The sequence below is a fragment of the Rhinopithecus bieti genome, unplaced genomic scaffold (assembly GCF_001698545.2).
Source record: "Rhinopithecus bieti isolate Rb0 unplaced genomic scaffold, ASM169854v2 scaffold_14215, whole genome shotgun sequence".
Lineage (NCBI taxonomy): Eukaryota > Metazoa > Chordata > Mammalia > Primates > Cercopithecidae > Rhinopithecus > Rhinopithecus bieti.
In genome coordinates, this window is record NW_016808057.1 from 2,288,522 (window position 1) to 2,301,212 (window position 12,691).

The 12,691-nt window shown below is 39.2% G+C and overlaps 1 protein-coding gene across 5 annotated transcripts in view; it reads left to right on the plus strand.

The window, feature by feature from the left end:
- ZNF608 (zinc finger protein 608) overlaps positions 1-8,902 on the plus strand; it is a 114,735-nt gene extending 105,833 nt beyond the window's left edge. For 4 of the 5 annotated variants that reach the window (XM_017885367.1, XM_017885369.1, XM_017885366.1 and 1 more), the window contains 5 exons: positions 816-1,233; positions 1,797-1,969; positions 4,069-4,222; positions 6,580-6,661; positions 7,909-8,902. In XM_017885367.1, coding sequence (XP_017740856.1) covers positions 816-1,233; positions 1,797-1,969; positions 4,069-4,222; positions 6,580-6,661; positions 7,909-7,915 — 834 coding nt within the window. In that variant the 3' untranslated portion in view covers positions 7,916-8,902. Of the gene's footprint in view, positions 1-815; positions 1,234-1,796; positions 1,970-4,068; positions 4,223-6,579; positions 6,662-6,970; positions 7,299-7,908 lie in introns of those variants that run through there. The other variant, XM_017885368.1, reaches the window with a different exon arrangement.
- Positions 8,903-12,691: the final 3,789 nt, after the last annotated feature.

Below are 12,691 nucleotides of genomic sequence, written 5' to 3' on the forward strand. Positions count from 1 at the left end.
TTGCATGTTCTCTGAGAACCTGAATCCCCAGTGGGTTTCTGTCATGAATGGAATGGGGATCACAAAGGCCATTTAGGATTCTCAGTTTCCCCACTTCCAGAGGCAAAAATCAGGCTGTCACTTCACAGGGCTGCAGAAGAATGTTATAATTTTGGGGGTTTTATAGATGGCTTTGTTTTCCAATACAGAAGCCATAATGTGTGCTATTAATTTGAAATTTTGTTTTGATTAAGATGTTAGCACGTAATGAGAAGTGAGCCAATATATTAAGCCTCAGCTGCAGTGGATGAGGAAAATGTATTCGGAAACCAAGAGTTTTTCCTCCTAAGTGATGTTAATAGCTATAGCAATTACTTAAATTTACTATTATTAGCTTGAGTTGGAGTTTTTAACATTCTTTTTTACCTGTGCGAGATATTAAAAGGCAAATGAAGGTAGAATTAAATATGTCTGAGGATGTTATTTAGTGTTGAGGAATGACATTAAGGGCCCAGCTCTGAATTTCAGCAGACCCGAGTTGGAAGCCCAGCTCCACGACTGGGCAGCAGCATGACCTTGACGTTGCTTTGAACTTTAAACACTTGGTTTTGTCTTCTGTACAAGGGATCAATAATAACGCCTATCTGGGACATTATTACTTTGTAAGAGAAGGAGGTAAAACAATTAGCACAGTGTCTAGCACAGAAATCAATGTCAACTTAGTGTTAACATTAAGAGTACTAGTGCTGTCATGATTATTAACAAGCTTTCTTTAAAATTGAAATTTTAAAACAAATCTGTTGGGTTTTTTTCTTTAAAAAAAAAAAAAAAATCAGGATCCAGATTCAAGAACATGGCATCATTATGTATACCAGCCCAAATATCTGGATCAGCAAAAGTCAGAAGAACTTGATAGAGAGAAGAAATTAAAAGAGGATAGTCCGAGGAAAACTCCTAATAAAGAGAGTGGTGTGCCCAGCCTTCCTGTATCACTAACGAGCATTAAAGAGGAGCCCAAAGAGGCCAAGCGTCCTGATTCTCAATCAATGGAGGAGAGCAAGCTGAAAAATGATGATCGAAAGACTCCTGTGAACTGGAAGGACTCTCGGGGAACAAGAGTGGCTGTCTCCTCACCCATGAGTCAGCATCAGTCATACATACAGTACTTGCATGCTTATCCTTACCCACAGATGTACGACCCCAGCCATCCTGCATACCGGGCTGTTTCTCCCGTCCTAATGCACAGTTATCCTGGTACGTGTTGTCGGTTCTGACTATATTGGAAGGAAGAGGCGATGTTCAAATATTAGCTGTTAAAAACTCAAGATAAATTAGAAGCTTCAAGAGTGACATTTGTTTTGCTTATTTTTATGCTGTTTAAAGTCCCAAAGATAAAACTGATTTAATATAAGTTTTTTTAATGAAATGTCAAGAATCCGTAGCTATAGTTTCCAGAGTCTCTGATGGTCTGCTATAGCTGTTAGGCTGACAGATACTTTATTGCCTATAAAAATATTCTAAGCACTTACTGTCATAATCATTATAGTTACTATTCCTTTCACTTAAGCAGACACGTAAATGTATGAAATGGCTGTAAGCTCAATTCTGTTTATAACCTCCCTTCATCAGGATGAATTAACTGGGAGAAGAAAACTGGAGAAGCTAGATACAGTTTAATGATGATGTAGCCCATTGTTAATGTAACCCCCTATTTTAAGATCTCTTTGACTCTTATTCCAAATTCATGTAACCCAAGTTATTTTTTTTTTTAAAGATACAGCCTGTAACTTGATGTGGCATTTGTTTTTTATCTGCAGGGGCCTATCTCTCTCCAGGATTTCATTATCCTGTTTATGGGAAGATGTCAGGGAGAGAAGAGACAGAGAAAGTCAATACCAGCCCTAGCATCAACACGAAAACAACCACTGAATCTAAAGCACTGGATTTGCTCCAGCAGCATGCTAACCAATACCGCAGCAAGTCTCCTGCTGTAAGCCTCCTTTTGTTGTTATGTAAAAGTACTGTGTTTTGGGGAGAAAGGGGAACAAGCTACAGAACAGTCTTGAAATATAAATGGTTTTGGAACCCAGCTGTGATTTCAGGATGCTGTTTTATCCTAATACGTAAAGAATGGAGCGTTCAAAAGTAAGATGCTTTCACACATGAGAGAAAATTGTTAAAGCGTGTATGGCACTAGCAAGCTTTTCTGTTGCGAAATCTAGTATACTTCGCTTACCCAGGAGGATGGTTGTTAGGTGGGAATTTAAATTCATAGGAACCAACTTTTGGTGTAAAATATGTTTGATAAGGCATTGAGGAATTAGGTAACAGAGGAGTCTATGTTATATAATTTTTGTAAGTAAGCAGGTCAGAGGCTACAAACTGTTGACCTTTTGGGCAAATCAAGCTTTTCAAAAAGTGTTTTCTTGCGGGACAGCTTTTAAAAATCAGATATTTTACATACAAATTCAGATGACCTCTTTCTCTTAAGACAATAGAAAATCTGGGCCGGGAGTGAGCTACCGCCTGTAATCCCAGCACTTTGGGAGGCCGAGGCGGGCAGATCACTTGAGGTCAGGAATTCGAGACCAGCCTGGCCAATATGGTGAAACTCCATCTCTACTAAAAATACAAAAAGTACCCTGGTGGTGGTGGGCACCTATAATCGAAGGTACTCAGGAGGCTGAAGCAGGAGACTCACTTGAGCCCGGGAGGCGGAGGTTGCAGTGAGCAGAGATCGTGCCACTGCACTCTAGCTTGGGTGACAGAGCAAGGCTCTGTCTCAAAAAAAAAAAAAAAAAAAAAAAAAAGACAATAGAAAATCTTGTTCAAAATCACATGGCAGTAACTGATGGGAGCTAGTAGCCCCATCTAGGCAGTATGTCCTGCTCCCATCAATGTTCATGGATATAAATAAAAGCTCCCCAACCTGCATCGCTTGTCTCTGTTGTTAGCTTGACTTCTGGAGAGATTTGAGGTTTCTCCTACTTGTATTGATCCTTCATATTCACATCATCAGTGTTCATGGTTGGAGGTTCATCACGAGCAAAGCTAAGTACCCATGACATGTAATAAGGCACAAGTTTGAGCCTTGCACAAATTTCCAAGAGTAAGTCATGTGGCTTAGGAGTGAGAGCTGTGTCTGCTGTTTTCTGGCCTTAACTCTTTGTCATGTCCCTTTAACTCTGCTGAATAATGCAAATATTTGTCTGTGAAAGATGACTGTTCCCCAAAAAAGGTGACTGCTATAGTCCTAGAGACTGTTGTGAAGAGAGACTAAATGAAAATAGTTTGGTGCTTGGCTAGGAAAGAGTTTAAAGTAAATTAAAATAATAGTATTTGCAATGTGTATGAGTCTACCAGAAACTCTATAGAGAAACTAGAAAAGGTGATTTCAGAATCTTTCTGAGATCTCCTTCTTCGTACAAGGATTTCTTTTAAGTGAGAAGGATAACTTTAGTGAAAGGGTGGTTAGGTTCTAAAGGTAGAAAGTCATAGGAAGTAAACCATCCTTACCCCAGACTATGGTTTGGGGAGAAGGGAGCTTCTCTGTGAGAGTTCAAAAATTGAGAGATTCAAAATGTGGGTGTAGGACAGTGATTTCTTGTGCTTTATATTGGCATATAACTTTAGGGCATGTTTTTTCAGTAGAACAAAATGTGTACAGACACGTTTAAAATTGTGAGATAGGTTCTCTCCATAAAATACAAGTGTAATTAGAAAACTTGACCTTAAAGATATCTCCAAAACTACTTATTTTCTAAAAGTTGTTTATGGGAAGCAATTGGGTAAATTCTTAACCTGCAATTATGAATGAATATAGAGAGAAGTCCTCTTATTTCCATCATTTCAGGAAAACATTGGTGTCACTTGGTTTATTTTGGGTGGAGCAGTTCTTTTTGTGTTGGCTTAATTCCAATGGAAACTAATGCATGTTTTTTTGAAATTCTCTTTAGTTACTAAAGATTGTATCTTTGTATTTATTTTTTAATCATTAACACAATATTGTCAAAGGGACAAAGGTGGTTTAGTACTCTTATAAGTTGATTTTCAGGCATGAAGGGGGAAAATTTCTCTTTTTTGTTGCAGCCTGTGGAAAAGGCTACAGCTGAGCGGGAACGGGAGGCGGAAAGGGAAAGGGATCGCCACTCCCCCTTCGGCCAGCGGCACCTGCACACGCATCACCACACCCACGTTGGCATGGGTTACCCGCTAATCCCGGGTCAATATGACCCCTTTCAAGGTCAGCAGCTCTGTCATTATTGTGTCTTTGTCCATTCTGCTTTGGAAAACAGTTGCTAAAATTGCATTTCACATCTTAAAAATATTGAGCTTTGAGTTCACATTAGCTCTCAGGAGGGTTTTTAACACTTATTTCCTAGTGACACAGCTAAGGCTATTCCCTCATCTTTGTATTCTATTGAGACATGAAATGGCTACCACTTAATAATTGTCACCAGTTGATGTTATCGGCGGCTTACTGTTATCTCACAGACTGAGGGTGGTGGCCAGTGTCTGGGGCACTGAATATAACAATCAGAAGATCAGATATCTACTTCAGGGAAATTGTAGAAAAAGGGAGGGATGGTGGGAGGCTTTGGTGAAATTACTTGTTCTGATTTCTGCATGCCTTTTAAGTTGCTCTTTTCCCATGGAAATCATGGGAGTAATGTGATCTGGTTTAACACTTTGATAACCTCGTTTAAGGGTTCTTCACAGCCCTTCACTGCTGCGACGTCACTAAATGGGAGAATTGAGAAAGAGAAACATGTTTTAAGCCATAGGATTGATATCAGGGAATCTTCACCTTGTGGTTCATTGGTTGAGCATATATTATTTGTCCCATCTTTGTCATCTCATAGGGGGTGGGTGATGGCACCACCTTTACAGTTTGCTAGAATACCCCAGATTGCATGGCTTTAAACAACAGGAATTTATTTTCTCACAGTTCTGGAGGCTGGAAGTTCAAGATCAGGGTTCTAGCACAGCCAGCCTCTGCTGAGGCCTGTGTTCCTGGTTTGTGTGTAGCTGCTGTCCTGCTGTGTGCTCATATGACCTCTTCTTTGTGCATGAGCTGGTGGGTGGGGAAGAGGCAGGGGGAGCCCTCGTGTGCTTTCTTAGAAGGACACTAATCCTGCCCTATTAGGGTCCCATCCATATGGCCTCATTTAACCTTAATTACCCCCTTATAAGCCCCATCTCTGAATCTAATCACACTGTGGATTAGAGCTTCAACATGTTTTGAGGAGACATAATTTAGTCTATTGCACTTGCCAAGTTGCCTCTTATGCTGCTGTGTGAATAGAAAGTAAGATAATATGTTTGAAAGTGTTTCCAAAACTGGGAATTGATATACAAATGTGAAGGGGTCATTTTTATTTATTCAAGTCTTTTTAGTTGGTGTCAACTAATAGTGTTTAAAGAGAGCTTTTCTATTTCTTAAACAATTTGTATTGAGTGTGGTAAGTACTTGGAAGAGAAAGGCTTTATGTCTAGTCTAACACATTATACCTATATATAAATAAAGTATATATGAGAAGAAAATAATTACCTCTTTTAAGATAATGTTATTGTTATTGTACTGTCTTAAGTTACCTCTGGGAAAAGAAAATATATCCAAATAAAAGACATAGAATTCTGAGACAGTAATCTTCCCTAGGTTCGCATTTGTTTACTCTATTTTTCCCCAGGACTGTCTTCTATAGAATTTAAAAGAATTCTCTGTTAGGCAACACCATGCCATTTGGAGCTATTACAGTCTCTGACTGCTGCTTTCGTCTTGCAGGGTGAAAGTGAAGAGCATTTCTAAGTTTGATTTACTGATTCTGTGTATCTTACGGGACGCATTGTGTTCAGTCACTGGGGAAAATGTTAAAGTGATAACAATGATTATGGAAGTGTTGTATTCTAGGCAAATAGCATGCCGCTTCTGTAATTCACTGTGACTTTTGATTCCTGTTGTTACCTGGCATCTATTATTTCTCTTGAGCTTCCTATTCAGGAATGCATGCAAACCATTTAGCACCATGCAGAGCTGGAGAGATGGAATACTGTACCTCCTTCGAATAGCTATTAAGAAAACTGCATGCCGGGCGCGGTGGCTCAAGCCTGTAATCCCAGCACTTCGGGAGGCCGAGACGGGCGGATCACGAGGTCAGGAGATCGAGACCCTCCTGGCTAACACGGTGAAACCCCGTCTCTACTAAAAAATACAAAAAACTAGCCGGGCGAGGTGGCGGGCGCCTGTAGTCCCAGCTACTCGGGAGGCTGAGGCAGGAGAATGGCGGGAACCCGGGAGGCGGAGTTTGCAGTGAGCTGAGATCGCGCCACTGCACTCCAGCCTGGGCGACAGAGCAAGACTCCGCCTCCAAAAAAAAAAAAAAAAAAAAAAAAAAAGAAAACTGCAGAGTATTCAAGAAAGGATAGATAGCAGATAGACCAAATGGTTTGTACGGTGTCCTTGCTGCATGAAAGAGTTCATGTGTGTGTTCAGGAGAGGACACCGTGCTGCTACTGGGTCTGCGGCCCTTCCCCACTGGGCCTGTATCTACTCTTATCCTTCTAAAGATCACAGACACTCTACATTTTTTTCCCCATTAGGCTTGACCTCTGCTGCCCTTGTTGCCTCACAGCAGGTGGCTGCCCAGGCATCTGCATCTGGAATGTTTCCTGGACAAAGAAGGTAAATATCCTCTACATTTTTAATTAGTTCTAGATAGAAATATCTTAATGGTTGGGAGGAAGCAAGTACAGGATTTTAGACCAAAACTTAACTCCTTGGGTTTTATATCCTTGTAATGAATGTGTTTGTTTATGCCAATGTAAGTTGCTTCACATGCAACTTAAATTCCATGAACCCCATTCTGTAAGGGTTACGTAGATTAGTAATTAAATGAGTAGTTTTTTTAGGCAGTTGAAATTTTCTTGGGTTATCCTTACAGCATTGCTAAAATAATTCACCATGACTCCCTTTGTTTTATTATGTTTAAAGATAAAGTCGCAAATGGAGACATTTATTTTCGTAATACTAAAGGTAATGTTTGTTCCTTGATATTTTAAATTATTCCGTAAGTTTTAAGAAGGAAAATGATTTAGAGGAATTAAAGTATTAGTATTATAAAATTAATATTTTTCACAATGCATATCATTACTTTGTGTTTATTCACTTTCTCTGGAATTGAATTCTACATTTGAATGGAATTAAAATAAGTCTTATTAGTCTTATGGTTTTCAGGCTTACAGTGACAAATGTTGACAGAGGCTGGGCATGATGACCCATGCCTGTAGTCCCAGCACTTTGGGAGGCTAAGGCGGGTGGATCACCTGAGGCCAGGAGTTCCAGACCAGCCTGGCCAACATGGTGAAACCCCATCTCTACTAAAAATACAAAAATTAGCTGGGCATGGTGGCGTGCGCCTGTAATTCCAGCTACTAGGGAGGCTGAGGCATGAGAATTGCTGGAACCCAGGAGGCAGAGGTTGCAGTGAGCCGAGATTGCACCATTGCACTCCAGCCTGGGTGATGGAGTGAGATTCTGTCTCAAAATTAAAAAAAAAAAAAAACAAAAAACTGTTGGCTGGGCACGGTGGCTCATGCCTGTAATTCCAGCACTTTGGGAGGCCGAGGCGGGTGGATCACCTGAGGTCCGGAGCTCGAGAGCAGCCTGACCAACATGGAGAAACCCCCTCTCTACTAAAAACACAAAATTAGCCAGGCGTGGCGACACATGCCTGTAATCCCAGCCACTTGGGAGGCTGAGGCAGGAGAATCGCTTGAACCCAGGAGGCGGAGGTTGCCATGAGCCGAGATCGAGCCATTGCACTCCAGCCTGGGCAACAAGAGCAAAACTCTGACTCAAAGAACAAACAAACAAGCAAAGAAACTAAATGTTGATAGAACCATGTGCTAAGGTTTGCTTTTCTTTTGCAGAGAATAACAAGATTGGACATGTACATTGTCATGTGACTGGATCACATGGGGAAGCGCTTTATACAGACATCAGTTCCATGGTGTTAATTTGAAATGCCTTAATGGCAGGCAAAACCAGTCATTTCATTTTGTAAATTACAGATTTTATCACAGAGTAACAAATGTTGCTGTAATTAAACTTCTGTTTTATATATATATACGTATACATATCTGTATATATACATATATATATATATAAAATATAAATATATTCTTTACTTTTGTATCAGTAACCAGGCTCGCACACACAGGGTCTGCTGCCACGTCGCAAACCACTCAGTAAAGGAAATTAAAAATGTATTTGTCATGTTGAAAAGTGTTAGCCACAAAAGGCTACTTACTTTCTTTTCCTTTTCCTTTAAAATTGTAAATAAATAATGTTATGTATCAGTGTGCCTGAATCTTGCATATCCTTCACATATTTCCCATAAGCCCCTCAGAAAGGCTAACTGTGATGATGACACTTTGGTACAATTTAGATGTCTATTTGGTGGCTCCTGTTAAAGACGCATCAGTGTAAAATGTTCCTGTAGTCACTGTTTGTACTTGTGTATTGTGGAAAAAGTACTTTTGGAAGGCATGGGGTTGCCAGTACCACAAAAACTGTGTTGTACATAATGTAAAGATTAAAATGGGGAAATAATGAGCATCTGTGAATAATGAGGTGTCATTTTTTAATAATCTTGAATGGCAAATAACCCAATAGCCTGCGTACCAGAGACATCTGTGATTGTTCTATTACTTGAATAGTTCTACAGTCTTTTTCTTTTTTTTTTTAATGTTTACAATTATCCAGTTTTAGAGGAGAGAGACTTTAACGCCATTGCCTGGTTACTTGTTTTATGCTGTAATCTAGTTTATTTTATGTAAAATGTATATTGAATGCTTTCCTTTTTTATACCTGCCTTAAATAATTTGGCAATCAGAATTAAAAAGTTTTTTTTTTTAAATAATGGCTTCTTGTCTGTCTCATGTTATTTTCTACCTGATAGTCATTCTAATTTTCAAGAAAGGGTTTCTTATAATATTATTAATATCCAATGCATAAGATACAGTAAACAGATATTAACTTTTCTTATAGGATACATAAGTATAACAACCAAATAGTGTATTTAATTCGGTGAATGTATTCCCATTTACAGGGTATTTACCCTAAACATGGAGCATGATATCACTGGAAATTAGTAGATACAGGTTTCTGTAGTGTGGAATTGATACTTCAAAGATGCAAATGTTATGACATGTGGATAATAGGGAAAATATGTAACAAATCATTTAGTTAGTTAGCTGTCATTACATTGATTTACATTGAATATTTTATGCCAAATTTTAACTGCCTCTTCTCTCCCTTCTTTGCTTCGAATAAACACTTACTGAGTGCCTGCTTTATCCCAAGCACTGCACAGGGTTCTGGCATACTGCAGTAAACAAAGCAGACACAAATTCCTGTCTTCATGGAGCTTTCATTTTTTGGTGGTGGGATAAACATATCATAAAATATCTGATATATAGAGCATGTTAGATGGTTGATAAATGCAATGAAGAGAAACGAAGCATGGGAGTGGGGCATAGTGAATGTGTGCTGGAGTTTGTAACTGTAAACAGAGTGGCCACTAAAGAGATGAAGGAGGGATCCATGCAGACATCTGGGGGAACATCACTGCAGTGACCTGGAAAAGCAAGTACTGAAGCCCCAAGGTGGGAGTGTGCTTTGTATGTTTGGACTGGTGGATTTCAGTGCTTCATTCCAGCTGTAAGTTTTTATTATTTTACTATAATTGCTAATGACAGTGCTACCACGTGGTTTACTAAAAAGTTCTTTAAGCTGACAGAATTTGTCTTGGTGTAATTGGGTTAGTTCTACCTAGAGGCCTTTGCGTCGCAAATGAATAGAATTTTGCAATCAAAAAGAAATGTTTCCCTTGATTTTGAAAGACCACCTTAAAGTGCTGCCTTTGCTGCTTGACTTATACATCTAGTCTATGTTCTTAATAGAGTTCAGTAGGAAGATATTTTTCTGTTCGTTTTCAGTTTTTCTTTTGAATTTCATCCAAGTTGTCATTTATAAGAACATTGTTTATGGTGTTTAATCCTACACATAAGAGTATTTCACGTATTTTCATCATTTTAAGCTATCAAAGCTTTTCATTTTATACGACATCTTGATTCTCCTTGAAGACTTGAGGTAATTTGTCTTATACCAGTAAAGCAAGTATGTTTTCTCTGTTCAGAATATAGTTGGCATCTGTTGGTTGCCTACATGCTGATTCAGTTCTTGACCAACCCCTTAACTGTCAAAGCACAGAAGCAGAACTGTGGTCAACTTACATCTTCACCAGCTGAATTTTCATGCTCTTGTTGGTAGCTGGGTGATACTCTGGATTCCTGATGATTTTCTTGCTCTTAATAATATATATGGAAGTCAATCTTCCCTTTCCGGTGCAAAATGACTAGATGTATGTTTATTACATACCAGGCTTTTTAAAATCACTTCTAATTAGGTGGTTAAGTAAATAGGTTATAAATAGCTGCATTGGACCATGTTTAACTCTGCTACTGTAATAAACAGGAATGCTGATAAATACAAAGAGATATATGACCAAAAGCACATTGCAATTTGAATAGGCTCTTCCCCTAGGCTTTTACTGGAACATTATTCATGACCGGTTTACATTAATCACTAAATGAAGTTTTGTTTCTTCCTCTTACTGTTACGGTGTTGTCTTTACTGATGACAACATGAATTGCCAAAGGCCAGGGCTTATTTATATTATGTGTGCCATTTCTCTGGCTGAGTATATAGTCAGTACCGAATGGTAAATTAAAGAGTCCCAAAAGACAAGCGTACTTGGCTCCATTATATTACTATGATGAATCTCCCATTAATACGTTCTAATTGTTTTACTTTTATAGACATAAAATCAGTCCCTTTAGTGACTAATAATAGGGTTTATTGATTTTACTAAACATTACTCATTCCAGGCCTGCTCATATTAGCTTGTCCTGAACATATGCAAAAAGCCTGCAGTGCTGACACAGTGCAAATTAACTTCATGGAGAAATGGGAGTGAAGAGTTGTTTACAGCTGTGGTCCCGTTGAATACAGAATATTAAAAACCAGGTAATAGGCTCCATATAGAACCATTCATTCCTAGATTACAATCTCAGATGGCTTTTTCATGGAAACTTGCCATTGCTGTTCAGCCCAGGTCATTAACACTTGCAGAGTAAAAAGTGTGACCTTGTACATTCACACTGGCTGTGACCCTGATTTAGTGTGGTTTCAGCCCAAGGGTCTGTGAGTAACCAGAATGAATGGCTCTGATTGATGCAGGATAAAAACAGCAGTTTAAATGATAATTACTGGTCATTTCATTCCTTCCCTGACTCTGAAATAGAGACAAGACAGGCAAAGCCATTTATTATTGTTTTTGTCACTAACCACAGTCATCCATTCCCTGCTTCTTGCAGTAGCCTGAGTCATAAATGTTGTTTACTTTCAGTTAACTTTAGAAGAGAAAACAAAGCAAAGCCCCAGTCTGACTTTTCATTTTCTTGACAAAATCACTCTTTTAAGCAAGGGGTGAGTTCTCTACCTTGGCACTATTGACATAGGAGACCAGATAATTCTTTGCTGTTCTGTGCATTGTAGTATATTTAGCAGTACCCCTGACCTCTACTCTGGAGATGCCAGTAGCAACCTCCCCAACGAATTGTGACAACCAACAGGTCGTATGAAATTTAGAACTCATGCCTAGCCCCTGCCCCACAGGTAGAGTGCTGAGTTCTATTGTTCTTTGTTGCTTTTGGAGATAGGAAAGCCATCGCTGGTTTCTTGTAACTCGATGTAAATAGAATGGGGATACTCATTCGACCAATGTGGATAAAGTTGGACCAGACCTCCACCTCTTTAAAAAGAATTGGATGACCCAGATTTTAATGTAATAATCAGTAGTTCTTTTAGGTTGAAGATGAATTCAATTTTAAAACCACATCTGAGGGCCGGATTCATTTCACAGCATGTCAATTAGCAACGCTAGACCACTAAAAATACGTATTATTTCTCCTGGAATGAAGGCTGTCTGTGGAAAACCTGGAAAAAATGGATAAATCTTCATTGAGCTGCTGGGATGGAACTCAGATTTTCTTCACACAGGGAGAGGCATTTCTTTCATATACAGGAACAAACTTTGAGAGATTCTCACATACACTATATATTTCAGTGAATTTTTTTTTTTCCCCCACTTAGACATTTGAAAATAAAATGAAAAGAAACATCAAAATCTGCAATATGGAGAACGTTAAAGTATCCAGGGCTATCAAGAGCACACAGCACGATAACACCCATGGACAAGTCTAGGTTTAGGTCTGATCAGACTGGCCTGACCCTTGGCCAGCTGTTGTCATGTCTCTGTCGGTAATACCTGGAATGGCAAGTAGTCCAATGGAACAAAGCTTCTTTCCTGTGTCCATAACAGACATGGCTAATCATTGCAGCGTTGTCTCCACCTGAATGTGTGTGAGACCTCATAACTTCCTCAGTACAGCTTTCCCAGCAGCCCCTAAAAAACAGACCAAAGTTGACATGCAACATGAAGGCTGTTTACCACCTCTGCAAGAAACTAAATTCTTATGGAACTAAATCATGATCCCTGGAACTTTCAAGGGTGTCACCCTCACACCCCCCAATTTCAGGCAAGGAGACTTAACATGGCACTATTCCTCCTTTCAACTATTGGAAACT